Source organism: Corvus cornix, chromosome 1A (genome assembly GCF_000738735.6).
Source record: "Corvus cornix cornix isolate S_Up_H32 chromosome 1A, ASM73873v5, whole genome shotgun sequence".
Taxonomy (NCBI): domain Eukaryota; kingdom Metazoa; phylum Chordata; class Aves; order Passeriformes; family Corvidae; genus Corvus; species Corvus cornix.
This window is the reverse complement of record NC_047057.1, coordinates 22,244,283-22,257,975: the sequence shown is the minus strand read 5'-3', so window position 1 is coordinate 22,257,975 and position 13,693 is coordinate 22,244,283. Positions and strand designations below refer to the sequence as shown.

General features: G+C 40.6%; 1 protein-coding gene across 3 annotated transcripts in view; it reads left to right on the top strand.

Moving 5' to 3' along the window:
* Positions 1-5,809, top strand: part of CPED1 (cadherin like and PC-esterase domain containing 1) — a 143,681-nt gene extending 137,872 nt beyond the window's left edge. For all 3 annotated transcript variants that reach the window (XM_010395476.4, XM_019283616.3, XM_010395475.4), the window contains one exon: positions 2,687-5,809. In XM_010395476.4, coding sequence (XP_010393778.2) covers positions 2,687-2,914 — 228 coding nt within the window. In that variant the 3' untranslated portion in view covers positions 2,915-5,809. The remainder of the gene's footprint in view (positions 1-2,686) is intronic.
* The last annotated feature ends 7,884 nt before the right edge of the window (positions 5,810-13,693 follow it).

Genomic DNA, 13,693 nt, shown 5'->3' with positions numbered 1-13,693 from the left:
GGTGTTTCTGTGGGTCATTGCTGATGGTTGCAATTTCCACAGATCTTTTGAGTGAAGCCGTGAGTGTCGAAATTGAATATTTCAAATGTTTTTTATGGAACTGGGTGGAAAAACAGGGCGTGATCGGTCATCAGCATTTTTCATGTACTCCTCCATTATTTTCTATGAGCTCATGTGCACATTTGGTCTTGCTTCTCTGCCCAAGGAATCTCAACAGAATCTGTGTTTCTGGGGAGGATCAGGGGAGAATTTGGCTCACAGAGCTGTTATTAATGAGGCTTGAGAGGTCATTGTGCCTGAAAGAGCCATAGATATGCCCAGTAGAATCCATCATGCACCAAAAATCAGACTTGATCCTTGAGGAAAGCAAAAAGAAAGTTCTTGAGTTCTTTTGATACTTCATTAGTTTTAATAGTTTTGTCATCAGCTTATTTCTGCATCCTGGCAAGTGGAGTTTCATTAGGTGCTGAAGCAGTTTGCACCAGGAAAATGGCATTTTGCCCCCACGGACAGAGCCAAGAACACTGTGTAAAACCCCAGCACTTTTCATGTTTTCTGAAACCAGACGAGACAGATTAAATCTTGTGCTTTGTGCTTTCACTTTCTTTCTCTTAAAAACTGACATTCCCAAAGTCTCAGAAGATGGCACCCCTCTGTAAATGCCATCTGAGCTCAAGTACGGCTGTGCAGGAATGGAGGACTGGCCATTCTGTGCAGTCAGGAAACAAGAACAGAAATGCCTTGAGCAGTTCTCATTTAGTTCCCACTAGCTGGCTGAAGAGAAAGCTATTTCCCCTGAATGGCCTGAAAAATTGAGTTCCCACCAACTCATTTCAGAGGGTCTCAGGTGACCCTGATAGCATAGAAATCTCTACCTCTGTAGACTCTACAATCTTTGCTCAGAATTCTGAGGAATCTGGACTTTCAAAGGGATTATACTGAGCTAGGACAAAATATCTTGCATAACCCTGGCACTTAGTGCCCAAACATATTTCTGGTTTTATGTACACATGAAGTTTGATTTTTTATTTACCTCGTTCTTTGAAAATGCTTATGGAGATTGTTCAGCACTATAAAATTATTATAGAAGCCATTTTTTAATTCAGATTTATTTCATATTTTAATGGCAGTGAAATCATAATCACATCATAGGAATGAGCAATCCTGGGATTTTTGTATCTTAATCAGTGGCTGGCTGCTGGGCGAACATTAGATTGCATTCCTGGGAGATTATGCCTAACAGGAATGCAGTTTGGGTGATTGGTTCAAGGTGGCATCATTTTGAAATAGTTGTAAGATCTAAGACACTAATTAAGAAAAATGAACCTACAGTAATTGCATGAAAACAAATAATAGCCCTTGGCTTAGCTGTATGAAATTGATCAGAGGATATATTAATTTTCTACATGGGTAATTCCTAGTCTGTTTTCAGTTCAGCCAGCTCCCTCATAGTCTCTCTGCTCAGTCTTTCAAGCCTTTGCACATGTTATTTCTTCACTCACATTTAATTTTATATGATTTATTTCATTTATTATGAGCTTCGCTGCATATGAACATTTATTCTGATTGTTCGGTGACAGTAAATATACATTATATTTTTAAAAGCTAACATGCTTCTGCATAAATATGTGCATCAGTAAATGAATTCTGCATTTTCAAGTGTCTGCTGTGATTGATATAGCAGGATAACTAATGGGCATCAGAACTATCAAGTCAGCATATATATACTATTTTCGAAATAAGTTAACCGCCTTTTCTGCTTTCTCTGGGTTTGCCACTGCCTGGGCTGAGGTCCTCTGTCCTGCATATATGCAAGGTTCTAAAGTTTTGTCTCTCCCAAAGCTGCTTCATTATTCATCAGTGATTGAGTATTCACTGAGACAAGACCTTCAGCATTTCACAGGAGACCACCCACCCCCCCACCCCCCAGTTATTAAGTTCCTGACAACCATACCTTTCACTTTCTCACTTGTTAGTCCCATGAGCATGGTATTTTTCCATACGAGTTGAACACGATAATCCCAGAGCTTTATACATATTTCAGGGGCCAAGGTGGAGCATTCTTTGGCACTAAGTTACTGAATCATGTTGTGTTTATGTCAGTGTGGTGTCCTGGGGAGAGGGATGTTAAATTGCACCGTCACTCCCTTCTTGGAGAAACACAACACATGAGGGTTTTCATCTCAACATGGGGCTGGGCCAGGTTTGCATCAAGGCCTCAGAGTGAGGCATTCTCACTGGGCTCATAGCTGAGACATGTTATATGTGCCTCAAGTGCTTGGTATCAGAGCAAGATTTAAACCTTTCTGCAATTTGAAGCAGTCATGAGTTTGTTTTTTCACATGCTAAAAATACAGGGACAAGCTGTTGAGTATGAATTTTATTGTTTAAGGTAAATTGTCTCTAGTGAAGAGAACAGAGTCTAATACACAAAGGCATTACAGAGTCAAGCAACCGAGTATAATGGGCCTATGCATGTAGATTTCAAAACTTATGTTCTTGCACTTTAATTTGTAACATAACAAGTTTGCTATTAAAATACTGTTTATGAGCAACTTGCACCTCAAGGTAAGAGTATCAGTACCTGTGTCATGGACAACTGCCTCAGCATTTCTGCACACACAGCTGTGTATCTGTCTTTCTAGGTGCAGGCAGAAAGCACTCACATATGTCATTTCTTTTGCAGGTGGTGAAATCCAATCCCTCTGAAGAAAGGCCACACATAACAATGACGTTATCGAGGCGCTATACACGGGGGAAATATTTTGGCAGTCAAAGCAAACCATCACAACTGCAGGACTATGCAACAAATTCTCGGTCTCCGTATCATGTCCGAGGTCCAATAAATCAAGTTTATTCTGAAATCCTTCTCAGCAGGCTCTGTGCAAGTAAGAGGGAGGTTGTCAGCACATAGCCTCTCTTGGATATAGCACTGAGACTAGAGAAGTGCCACTGCCTGAGTGACAATTGAAGGATCATGGTGGATTTGTGATATGCTTCCTTGATTGATTGCACGCACACAAAGAGAGTTTGGGACATGTGGTGTTTTTCCAAATACCTTATGAAATTAAGTTATGCCCTGGTGACCCTGCTGTGTGAAAGTGGAAGATGGAGGGTTGCAAAGGAGAGAAGAGGGGAAGTTACTTGAACTGTTGCCAAAGACTAGAACAGCTGTAGTTCAAGCAAGTGTGTATTATTGATAGCAAAAAGAGACCTATATATTCACTTGAACATTTGGAAAGGGCTGCTTTAGGTCTTCAGCACTATCTAGTTTTCTATTTATAGAGACACTGTACTATTTGAATGTATTTAGAAACTGACTACATTCCATTTTAAAGAGTTTAATTTATGTGGACAGGTTTCTCTTCCATATCAAACCTTTTCTGTTTAGACACTTGGTTTATAGAATCTGAAAATGTCTATTAGCATTTTACTGGTGACGTCGAGTTTTGGACTCTAGTGGTTTTAGTGAAAACACATCTCTTCTCTATTTTTTTATATACCTACTCTATTTTTTTGCATGTTCTGAAGGTAATAGGGAGATAGGTTACCTACACTTGAGACTGTAAATGTCTCAGTGTAACATGTAAATATAGTGAATTTGTTAACATAACTTTATTTATGGTCCCAGTTTAGGAGAGTGCCCATATGCAGGAAGAATGCTTAGATAAGCACTTCAGTGTCTACCTTGGCCTGTAAGCCAAGCAAGTATTCTTCCTGGATGGAAGTGCCGTTTCTGTCATAATTTTTTATAAAATACTTGCCAGTGTGTGAAGTCAGTACCACAAACATAAGAAAAACCCCTCTTGCAAGCACACATAAGGATTTCAGGATCTGATAATTAATCTGTCATAGGAAGTGTGATGTGATGTGATGATGTGATGTGATGTGATGGCAGCAGAATATACTGCCACCATCTCTTGCTTGGCAGGGAGAAGACCTTCTCTGAGTGCCAGTTTCAGTTCAAACCTTCTCTGAGCTGCAGTTTCATGCTGTCACCCAGCTACATCCCCAGGGTTTGCAGACCTTCTGTGGGTGACACCCCAGGGAGAGGCTGTGTGTTGGTGCCCTGCCACAGTGCTGGCAGCCCACTCTTTCACAGCTGTGGTGCCCGATGGGAAACCACACATGGTCCAGGATTAGCAGCTGGGTGACAGGTTAGTGGCAACCCGTAAGACTGTTGTCCCTACAAATTACCCAGTTACAGATTTTTATTCATCCAGTCATGCAGCAGGCAATCAAGGCCACTCTCCCACCATGCATTAGAGAAGGGAGTTTTAACCGGGCAAGTGCAAGTCTAACAAAGGGTCTGCTGAGTTCTGTGTCATGCTTCCCTGTCACAATTTTACATACAATCCTCCACTAGCTTCTGCTTCGTTAAAGGAAGCCACAAACAATGTCAGGGAATAAACAAATTATAGCAAGGAACTAATCATCATCTTATTGGCCTTAGTAGCACACAGAGGGGGTACTCTATATAGAAGTCGGGCTAGAAATTCATGACACAACATTTAGTATTTGCCTAAGATCCTTAACAGTCTGTATGCCCAGCTATAGTTTTGTGAATTTGTGCTCCTTCAGGTAAAATATGTAAAGATATAACAGGAATTTGTCATGCAATATGGAGTTTGGCATTCTAGGTGATAGAGAGTATCCTCCAAAATAGGATCTGGCATACCTAATTTAAGACACCTTTCACTATGTTGAAAAAGTTCTGGATTTAAACAGTGACTTAAAATTAGTGAGATGGTATGATTACCTCTGTTTCTGTATAGTATGCTGCTGGTTGCGTACAGCAAATATCCCCAAATTTCAGTGTAAGATTTTCCCTGGCATGGAGATCTACATGAAAGATGGGTCAGGAGCTGTGCATAAATACTGAAAATATCAGCATTTGGTTTTGAGCAATATGATTATCTAAAGAATATAATTGTATACAAATGATATATTCTCTTGGGTCTGGAAATCCAGGGCTGCACAACCTTAAAGCTGAAGGATAGAATATCATCATTAATACTAGCAGATGCAAAACACAGCCAGATGTCTTTGGTATTAAGATGATCGATGAGAGGTGTATTACAGTTCTGCTTTTGATAAGATTTTTTTGTAGCTCGTTTAAATCCACATGCTGTTACTGTTATTGTTTCATACACAAATGTTTTTAAGGCATTAACTGGGTTTTTATGTTTGGGTTTTTTAGCCAAAACCTATTGCTGAAGCATCAGTTTAGTGATGAAAAGGAAAGAGCTGACTTTGTTATACTGTAGTGGATATCAGTGAATGTGCAATTCATCAGTTCTGGTTTCACCATGAAATGGTTTACATGTGCTGTACACCCAGATGTCTTAATGTTTTCCAAACCTTAATATTTTTCAAATGTATTAAGTGTATATTTCCTGTGTGTTTTCTATTTTTTACGTGTCTATGTACATTAATATGTCTGTACAAAGTCATTGGTACAATTTGCAAATTGATTTTTATTTAAATGAATTCTTTGAATAAGCTTTCTCCAACACTATGTATGATACATGTAGTCTTAGGAATAAACAAAGAATACTAAGCTACATTTTTGTTATTTAACTTTAAAATATATCTAGTATCTAGGTATGTGAAAGGCAAGAGTTTAGATTGACATGCAAGGATTGCTTGTTCATATGCATTAAGATTTATGGATTGAGACAATAAAAGAATTACTGTGTTTGAATTCCAGTGAGAGCACATGTGTTGCTATCTACAGTTTACTCCAGAATTATTGTATCTGCTGTGACATTTTGCCTGAATAAATATTAAAGTGTTCCTGTAGTCCATATATTTACCTTAGTCCCATTACTTACTGTGGAAGGTATCTTTTCAGCTTTATACCGGCTAGCGCTTGTATTTCAATGCCTTAGAAAGCCTCGAGCAGCCTTGAGAGGTAGCAAGGGCGATCTAGCACTTTAGTAGCTCTAAAATCGGTACCTGAATCAGCTGCAGAGCAAATACCATCAGCAGAAGCAAAGAGGGAGAAATATAGCTCCCTGCCCGCTCAATTCCCTGCAGTTAGAAGCCTTCAAATGAGACAGACGACCAGAGATGTTTACAGGAAAGGAGCTGAGCTGAGAGAGCCTTTGCCTCCCTCAACCATCTTTATTAGGAGAAGGGGAAAGGGGAGGACTGGGGGCGGACCCGGGGTGAGCAGCCAATCAGACACTGCTGAAGAGTCTGAGTTACATTTGGCTTTGCCCGCGCTTGGAACAAAGGAGCTTCGAGCACATGTCTTTGGGAGGGGGGAAGGGAAGATCAGAACAGGCAGCAACAACTTACCATTAAAATAGCCAAGGACTGAGTTGTCAAGTTAAGTTCCACCTCGTAATACAGACATGAGTGGCCCTGGAATTAGTGGTAGGATTGAAATATTCAGGCTGGGAAACAAGTACTCTGAGAAGTGGAGTTTCCTGCTCAATGTCTGCCCGGCGGCATATGGAGCTTAGAACAGAACTAGGGTATACTTTAAGCTACAGGTAGAGAAAGAATGGGACTGTGTTGCAAAATAAATACTCTGATACACAGAGCAGTAGTCTCAGTTATTCTTGCATCCCTTTAGCTGAAGCTGGAGCACAATTTACAGTGTCCAATGAGTTGCAACTCCTCACCTCTCATGTAACTCTATAGATGTTGAACAGTGAATTGGGTTAGTGAATTGGCACCTGGCCACCATAACCAAGTCCGTCCTAAAAAATATCTTCAGAATAAGTGACTGACTTTGGAATAAAAAATATTTCCCTTTTTGTAGGGAAAGGCCTTGATAAGTCATCTTTGTCATCAGAGTTGCCAGATTTCAGGGTGCTGAAAGAATGGACTACAAATACAATATTTAGTCTTAGTATTAATTTGAAAATGATAATCTTTAGAATAATCTCTTTCACACTGTTAAATACAAAGCCTTTATTTTTCTCTTCTGTGACACATTAAAGGGACATCAAAGTAACTTTATTTGCTTAGTGGGTGGGTTAGCGAGGCATCAAATTACCTCAAGGTTGAAACAACCACTAATAGTTATGCTTCTGTTGCTATGTTGAGCCAAAGAGAATGCTTTGAAGATGCAGATATGTGTGATATTAAGTTGACTGCAGTCCAGGGATCTTTCAGATTATTCTTTTAGAGTAAAGCAATTTTTAGAGGTGCAGTGAACTATTTGCTGTAGACTCAAACTGCTGAACAAGTCTCTGTAGGGTCACATGAAAAATATGGTGTTACCTTCTTGTTTGCCTGCTCGCTTTGCATCTGGCTTGTTTTACCTCCCTATCTGTACCTGCTCTACTCCACATCACCCTTTCTTTCAGATGACCTTAGAAATTTGTGTTTTTTCAGACTAGCAGCTCCTGGAAATCTGAGACATAATTGTTGCAAATTCAGTCTGAGTCTTGAAAACATGTTTTTGTCAATCCCAACAGCGCGCAGCAGGGGTAGAACAAGCCTCTTACCTAGGGCAGTGATTTTCTCTGATGAATTTAAAACAGCTGTGTTGTGTTAAGCAGTTAGTTTGCATTAGCACTTAGCTCTTCATGGAGCTTGCCTTTACCAAGCAAAAATCCATCTTTCAAACTCCACTGCCATCTTTACCTGTGTAAATTTTCAAAACACCAGACCAGTCTGTGTAAAATGCAGGCATACCTATTTATTGGTGCTGGTACATAAACTGAAGTATTTACTGGTGCCTTCACACTATCCATTGAACAGAAAATCTCTGACTACACAATAAAAAGACACTGTGCATTTTAGGCTTACTCACCTGTGATTAGATTGTACTAAAAATAGTGCTACATCTCAGCCTAGACCAGAACCTGGAGCTAAGCATTCTAGAAAACTACTCAAGTCATTAACTTCAATGGTCAAGTTGAGCCTGTAGGGTCATAACAGAGTCTTCTGCAGCACAAGTTTCTGTTGTGATGGACTTCTCCCTTTTCTGTGTTTTTCCATCTGACTGTTTGGCCAGCTCTCAGCACCTGTGGGCAGCCCTTCCTGCAATCCCTCAAGCATGTTCAACAGCCTTGGCAAGTGACACCACATTAAGCAGCCCTGAACTGAAAATCAAGCATATGTTTAAATGAAATCTGAACTAAGGTCTTTATGAAACACAGCATCTACTAAGCATCACCTTCATTTCCTCTAGTACTGAACTTCCCTAATGAGGAGCAGGATTCACTCCCTTTCAGCTGAAACTCAAGTACAAAGACGTTTTCCCAGCTTTTGACAAACTTTTCCCACTGCTTGCTGGCATGAAATGAAGGGAGGGAACTGCTCTGCATGCTCCTGCCTAACACAGTGAGGTGTGTTCACACAGTCACTGCAGTGGGCATTTCCCTCCCATACCTCACTGTGGGGACAACATTTCCACAGCAGAAGGTGTTTTCAATATTGTGACTTTTTTATCTGTTTTGAGCAGTGACAGTCTATGTGGTTCAAACAGACAGCTCAGTGTCTGCCAGCACCACCTGCCCCAGTGCTGCTCTAAGGATGCTGGGTAGATTCTGGGTGAAGACAAGAACTGCAGAACTAAAATCCTTGAGTGAGGAATAAAAATTACTCAGACCTCTGGACAAAGGGCGGTTATGAAGAGCTCACTGCAGATCAAGCAGGTGCAATTAAAGTCATCAGGAGCCCTTTAAAGTTAATAAATTATATGGGTTATTGTCAGGGTTTGAAGACCAGATCTGTCTTTGGCAGAGTTTCTCACTTGCCATGTTTCAAAAACATATTCTGTATTTTCTTTTGTTCTTGTCATTATCAACTTCCATATTTCTGTTTTTATACTGTGGGACTAAGAAGTTTGAAGTAGTATTTCTACTCTGCCTGATAATGATTGTGTAGCCTCCCCAGACAGCTGTCAAATCATCTAACAGATCATCTAACAGAGTTTTATTACTTCTGAATGGTATTTTTCCTTTACTTCCATATGCCAGCTCCAAAGTTTCTTTACATTTACAGAAAGCTTTAGGTATGATAGCTCTAATACCTTCAATGTATTCAAAGAAACCTGCCAACCCCTATTTATCTTAACAGGATGGAAAACACTTTAAGCCGTGAAAACCTGACCTTGCAAGCCATTAGACAATGCAGCACCCAGCATGATCTAGCCCACAAATGGCTTCCTTTGAAATAAAGAATCACAGTTGTGTTCTACTAAAGTTTTCACTGGGGTGATTACAATTTAAACATGATTTGTGTGGACTGATAGGTGTGGTTTTTTTCAGCTCAGGGCCTTTGTTGAGCTCTCTTTACAGCAAATGGTATCTATTAGCTACTGTAAAATCCTGTTTCAACATCCTTTGACACTGCGTCCTGCCCAGTTCTTATAAAACCCATACATACAAGGGGATTTGCTGTTGATGGTAAAAGGTTAAATCGTAACAGGTCTTACTGCTCCACCCATTACTGTTCCCTAAATTCTACATTGCATCATTTCTGTGCAATAACAAGGAATCAGGGTCTAGTAACCTCTTAATGCATGCCTCCTCAGTCCCTAGAACAGTTCAGCGCTGTAGCTCTGATGGAGTTATCAAAATAACACACCTTCAGCTGTGAAATGCATACAGCAGAGCCTGCAGACATACTCAAAGCTCGCCTGTTAGATCAAGGCCAGCCTGAAAGTCAAGGTCAACAGCTTCTAGAGACTGTTTTCAGGCACCAAGACCTGGTTTCCTCCTTAACTCTACATATTTAACAGAGGCATTGTAATTATGATTGTGGTCGTACTAGGGTTCTTTGTAATCATCACAGAAAGACCAAAATCTGAATTTTTCTCTAGAGGTGTCTATTATTTCTACAATATTGCTTTCTGTAAAGGGAACCGAAAGCAACTCAGATTTTTCTGATTGGTACATAAAATTTTGAGAGAAGAATGTCAGTGTTCCACAGAGATGTGGCTGTGGGATTCATTATGCAGGTAAGAGAGGTTTTTACATCTCCCTCCTACTCCTTCACTGCAGGATCTTGATCACAAGGCCACCGTTACCATCACCAGGACATGCTTTCCAGCATGGATAATGTGAACCATTCTCAGCATCTGTTCCTGGAGCTGCTTGTGCGTTTAACAGTGCACTGGGTCAGAGGGAAGCCAGTCCTGCAGGTGAGCAGAACACTTCATGGTAGTATAGGATATACAGGTTTAAGACCCTTCATCTGGGTAAATGAAGAACAAATCTCCACCTGTTGCCTTACAAGAGGGCTAGGTGAATGCCTCTGTTTCTGTGAGAAAAGCCAAGCTGAGAGGCACCAAAAAACAGTAGAAAACAATAGAGATTCTTTTTCAAGTTTAGAGGTCATATCAGAGATAGGTACCTGGCTGGTGTTTGAGGGCCCCAGCTTCTAGCACTTACTTCTGTACAAGAAGTGCATGGCGAACCCAAGTAACGTAGGAACTGCTGACCTCTATGCAGGAAAAATGTCTAATAGGCATCAAAAAATTAGTCTAACCTTGGCTACATTCCCAATTTTGGCTCTATGCAGGATTTAGTGCCCTGAGCATCTCTCTGCACCTCACACACAAATACACCCCCAACGCTACCGCTCTGTGCGTGGCTTACAGCTGTTCGTGTAATTGCTCTCTACCTCACTTAGTTCAAAACAAAACAGTATAGAAGAGACCTCTGTGAATTGTAGCATGTAAACTAACTTGTGCAATTTCAGATGGTTTGAGTGGGGTAGCTGTGAGATAGCAGTTATGACAGGGGGTGAGTGGTAGCATCCTTGAAGACATAGAGGGGAAAAGCAAATGGAGAGCTGGAGCCAGGAGGGAGCTGGCAACACCTCCACAAGTTAGATGCAGACAAACCACATCCTTCCCCACTGAAGTGCTGTTGGTGAACTTGTCCTCAGCTCCTGCAGTTTAAATGCCTGGCTTCAAAGTAATATCCCTAATGTGAATAAATACCTGCTACAAGTACAACTACGTAAATGAGATGAAAAGGGTAAGAAGCAGGAACTTCTAAATGTTTGGTAACTATATCTAACTGTGTCTAGGGAGCCCGAGGGACTATAATGAATCTATAAAACAAGTTAACACCTGCTCCTCACACTTCTGTTAATTAAAACTCAGTAGAGATGCAAGTAATTGAAATGAGTGATCTGTCACTCCACAGGAGCCAGTCTGGAGCAGAGCATCTGTCTAGACAATGCTGCAATTACCACATTTTGTATCTGGTATGCCATCTTCCATGCTCCTCCAGCCTGGGCACTTGAGTTATTTCCTAGGGTGTGAAGGACTGAATATCAGCCCTCAGGTTCACAGTCATTTCTAGTTTTGACTAGACAAACTCTAGACAATAATTTGATTGTGGAGAGGTCTGACTGTGGTTCAGAGCTGCCTGTAAGCTCTCAATCCCCAAATAACAGCACCACCATCTCCACACTACAGAATATGGTCCTGCAGATACTGGAAGAGAGTCAGTGCAGTAGCACAGTCCAATTTTTGGCAAGCAAAGTGACTGCCATATGCCAGACAAGGGCAGCACTTGTACATCTAGCAAGACTTCTCTTGTTCAAAGAGATGCTACCTGACGTAGATTTGCTTCAGTTTATTCCACCTGGGAATGTAAGATCTAGCCTTGCTCTGTCAGCCATAACGAGGTCTGTGCCCCTTTTGGGGCTTGGGGAAACTGGGATCATCCTGTCCCTCTCCATCATCCTGACCACACATTTTCTGGGATATTTGTAAGTGAAAACACCACACTGATTATTTGTTGCCTGGTTCAAGGTCGCTGTTGCCTCTGCTGAGCAAAGGCTTTCTACAAAGAGCATAGAAGATCTGAGGAGAAAAGTCCTATGGAACATTTAAGGGTTTGACAGTAATTCAGCCACAGTCAAGTTGCTGAAGTGAAAAGTACGGCTAATGTCCAAGTGGCAGCACACTGCACTATAAAATGAAAGAAAAATCAAGGCCTGATTTACAAGGGCTCTGGTAAAAATGTTATGACACAACACTAGTGGATTTCAAATAGCGATTTGTGTCTTCAAATTTTTCACCAAGTAACATTGAAGGACCTGGACTTTTTTGTTGTTGTTTCAGATGGGATATTTGTGGTTTTTTTCTCACCACACAACAATATTGATGGCAGTGCAAGCTGAAATAGGAATCTAAAATCCAATCCTGGCTTGTTCATGCATGATATCTTACTACTTTTGAAGAAAATACAGATACCCAGCAGAAATTCTCAGTATCCTTCCAGGTTATTTTTGACAGATTTAGAGACAACTGCTATAAAAGTACCTAAGAAAATGCCCTGTTACAGTCACATATCCAACTACAATCAATGCATCTGCTTCCTGGATCCATGGATAATTTACAGCCATCTAGCCAAGGATGCAGATAATGCTGTGTCTTGCACATAGGTACCATATGTGGACCTTCTCATGTCTAGACTCCTTTCTCCAACTGGTTACATTTTTGTTTGAAAAGATCCCCAAAAAGGTCCTCCAGATGGCCAGAAAATGACAAGCCTCTGAAGCCCAAAGTTCTCCAGATTTTCTCGTGCTTTAGCTAGGCGCACATGCTTTATGAACATGACTGCATGCAAGGAATTCTTGGGTTCTCCTGGCACATCTTGACAAGTCCTGCAAACAAGTGATTGTCATCCTCTTCCAAAAACAATCCCAGTCTTTTCCTTTTCCTGCCTTTCTTTGAATATTCCTTACTAAAATCTTCCAGCCTTTCTTTTCCACTTCCATCATTTTTCCTTACTTCTTCATCTCCCCTTCCACCTCCCCTGCCTATGAACAAGTGACCGACTTCATTTTTCCAATCTCCACACATCACCTTAGCCTGCTGACTAGTGTCCAGTTCTCAGCTTTATTTTGGGCAAGTGGTGAAGGCTTTGTGAACAAGACAACGTGCCTATGTTTATACAGGCCCACTGCATAACTAAAACCTGTTAGAAGTAAAAGTTACAAGAAGTCAAAAATTAAAATAAGGTGGGAATGCATTTCAGTTTTTCATTTTCTCTTACGAGATCCATCTCTTCCTTCATCTCCCTCATTTTATTCTCCAGCGAATTAATTTCATCAAATTCCTATTTTCACAGAAATGTGTCCCACCTATTTATCTTCCTCCCCCTGCGCTTGTATAAGCAAAATTAAACGGTGTATTTACACAGCCATGTCCTCCTTTTTAGCTGGTTCTAATACAGGGACAGTGTAATAAAGGAAGGAAAGTTTTGTTTTGTTGAGGTGGAGACCCCTGATTTAAATAGGTGGAGCTGTATTCCCGTAACATGGCAGATTTGGGATTTGGTCAGTAAATTGCACCAACTCTCACACTCACACATGCATAAGTGGTCTCAAGAGTCATACTGTAAAGCAGTCCCCCTTGTAACACATCACCTCAGCATACAGCTTTAAGGGTCTTAAAGCTTACCTCTATAAAAAAGTTGTTTCCATAGTTCCTGGCCACTTTCTGAAAGTGACAGATTCTGCAGCTAGGGAGTAGTTTTACATCCGATTATATATATATATATATATTTTTTAAGCTCATTTGCTTATTTTTGTAAGGCAGGTAAATTCAAAGTTAATATACAGCCCTTCTATAGCCACAAGTAATACAATGAATCCTTGTCCTCCAAAATTACAGCAGGGAACTGATCCAGTAGACACTTACTGTTAAGTTTATATGATGTAAATACAGTCTGATACAGCTTGATTCAGCAGACATTTATTTTTC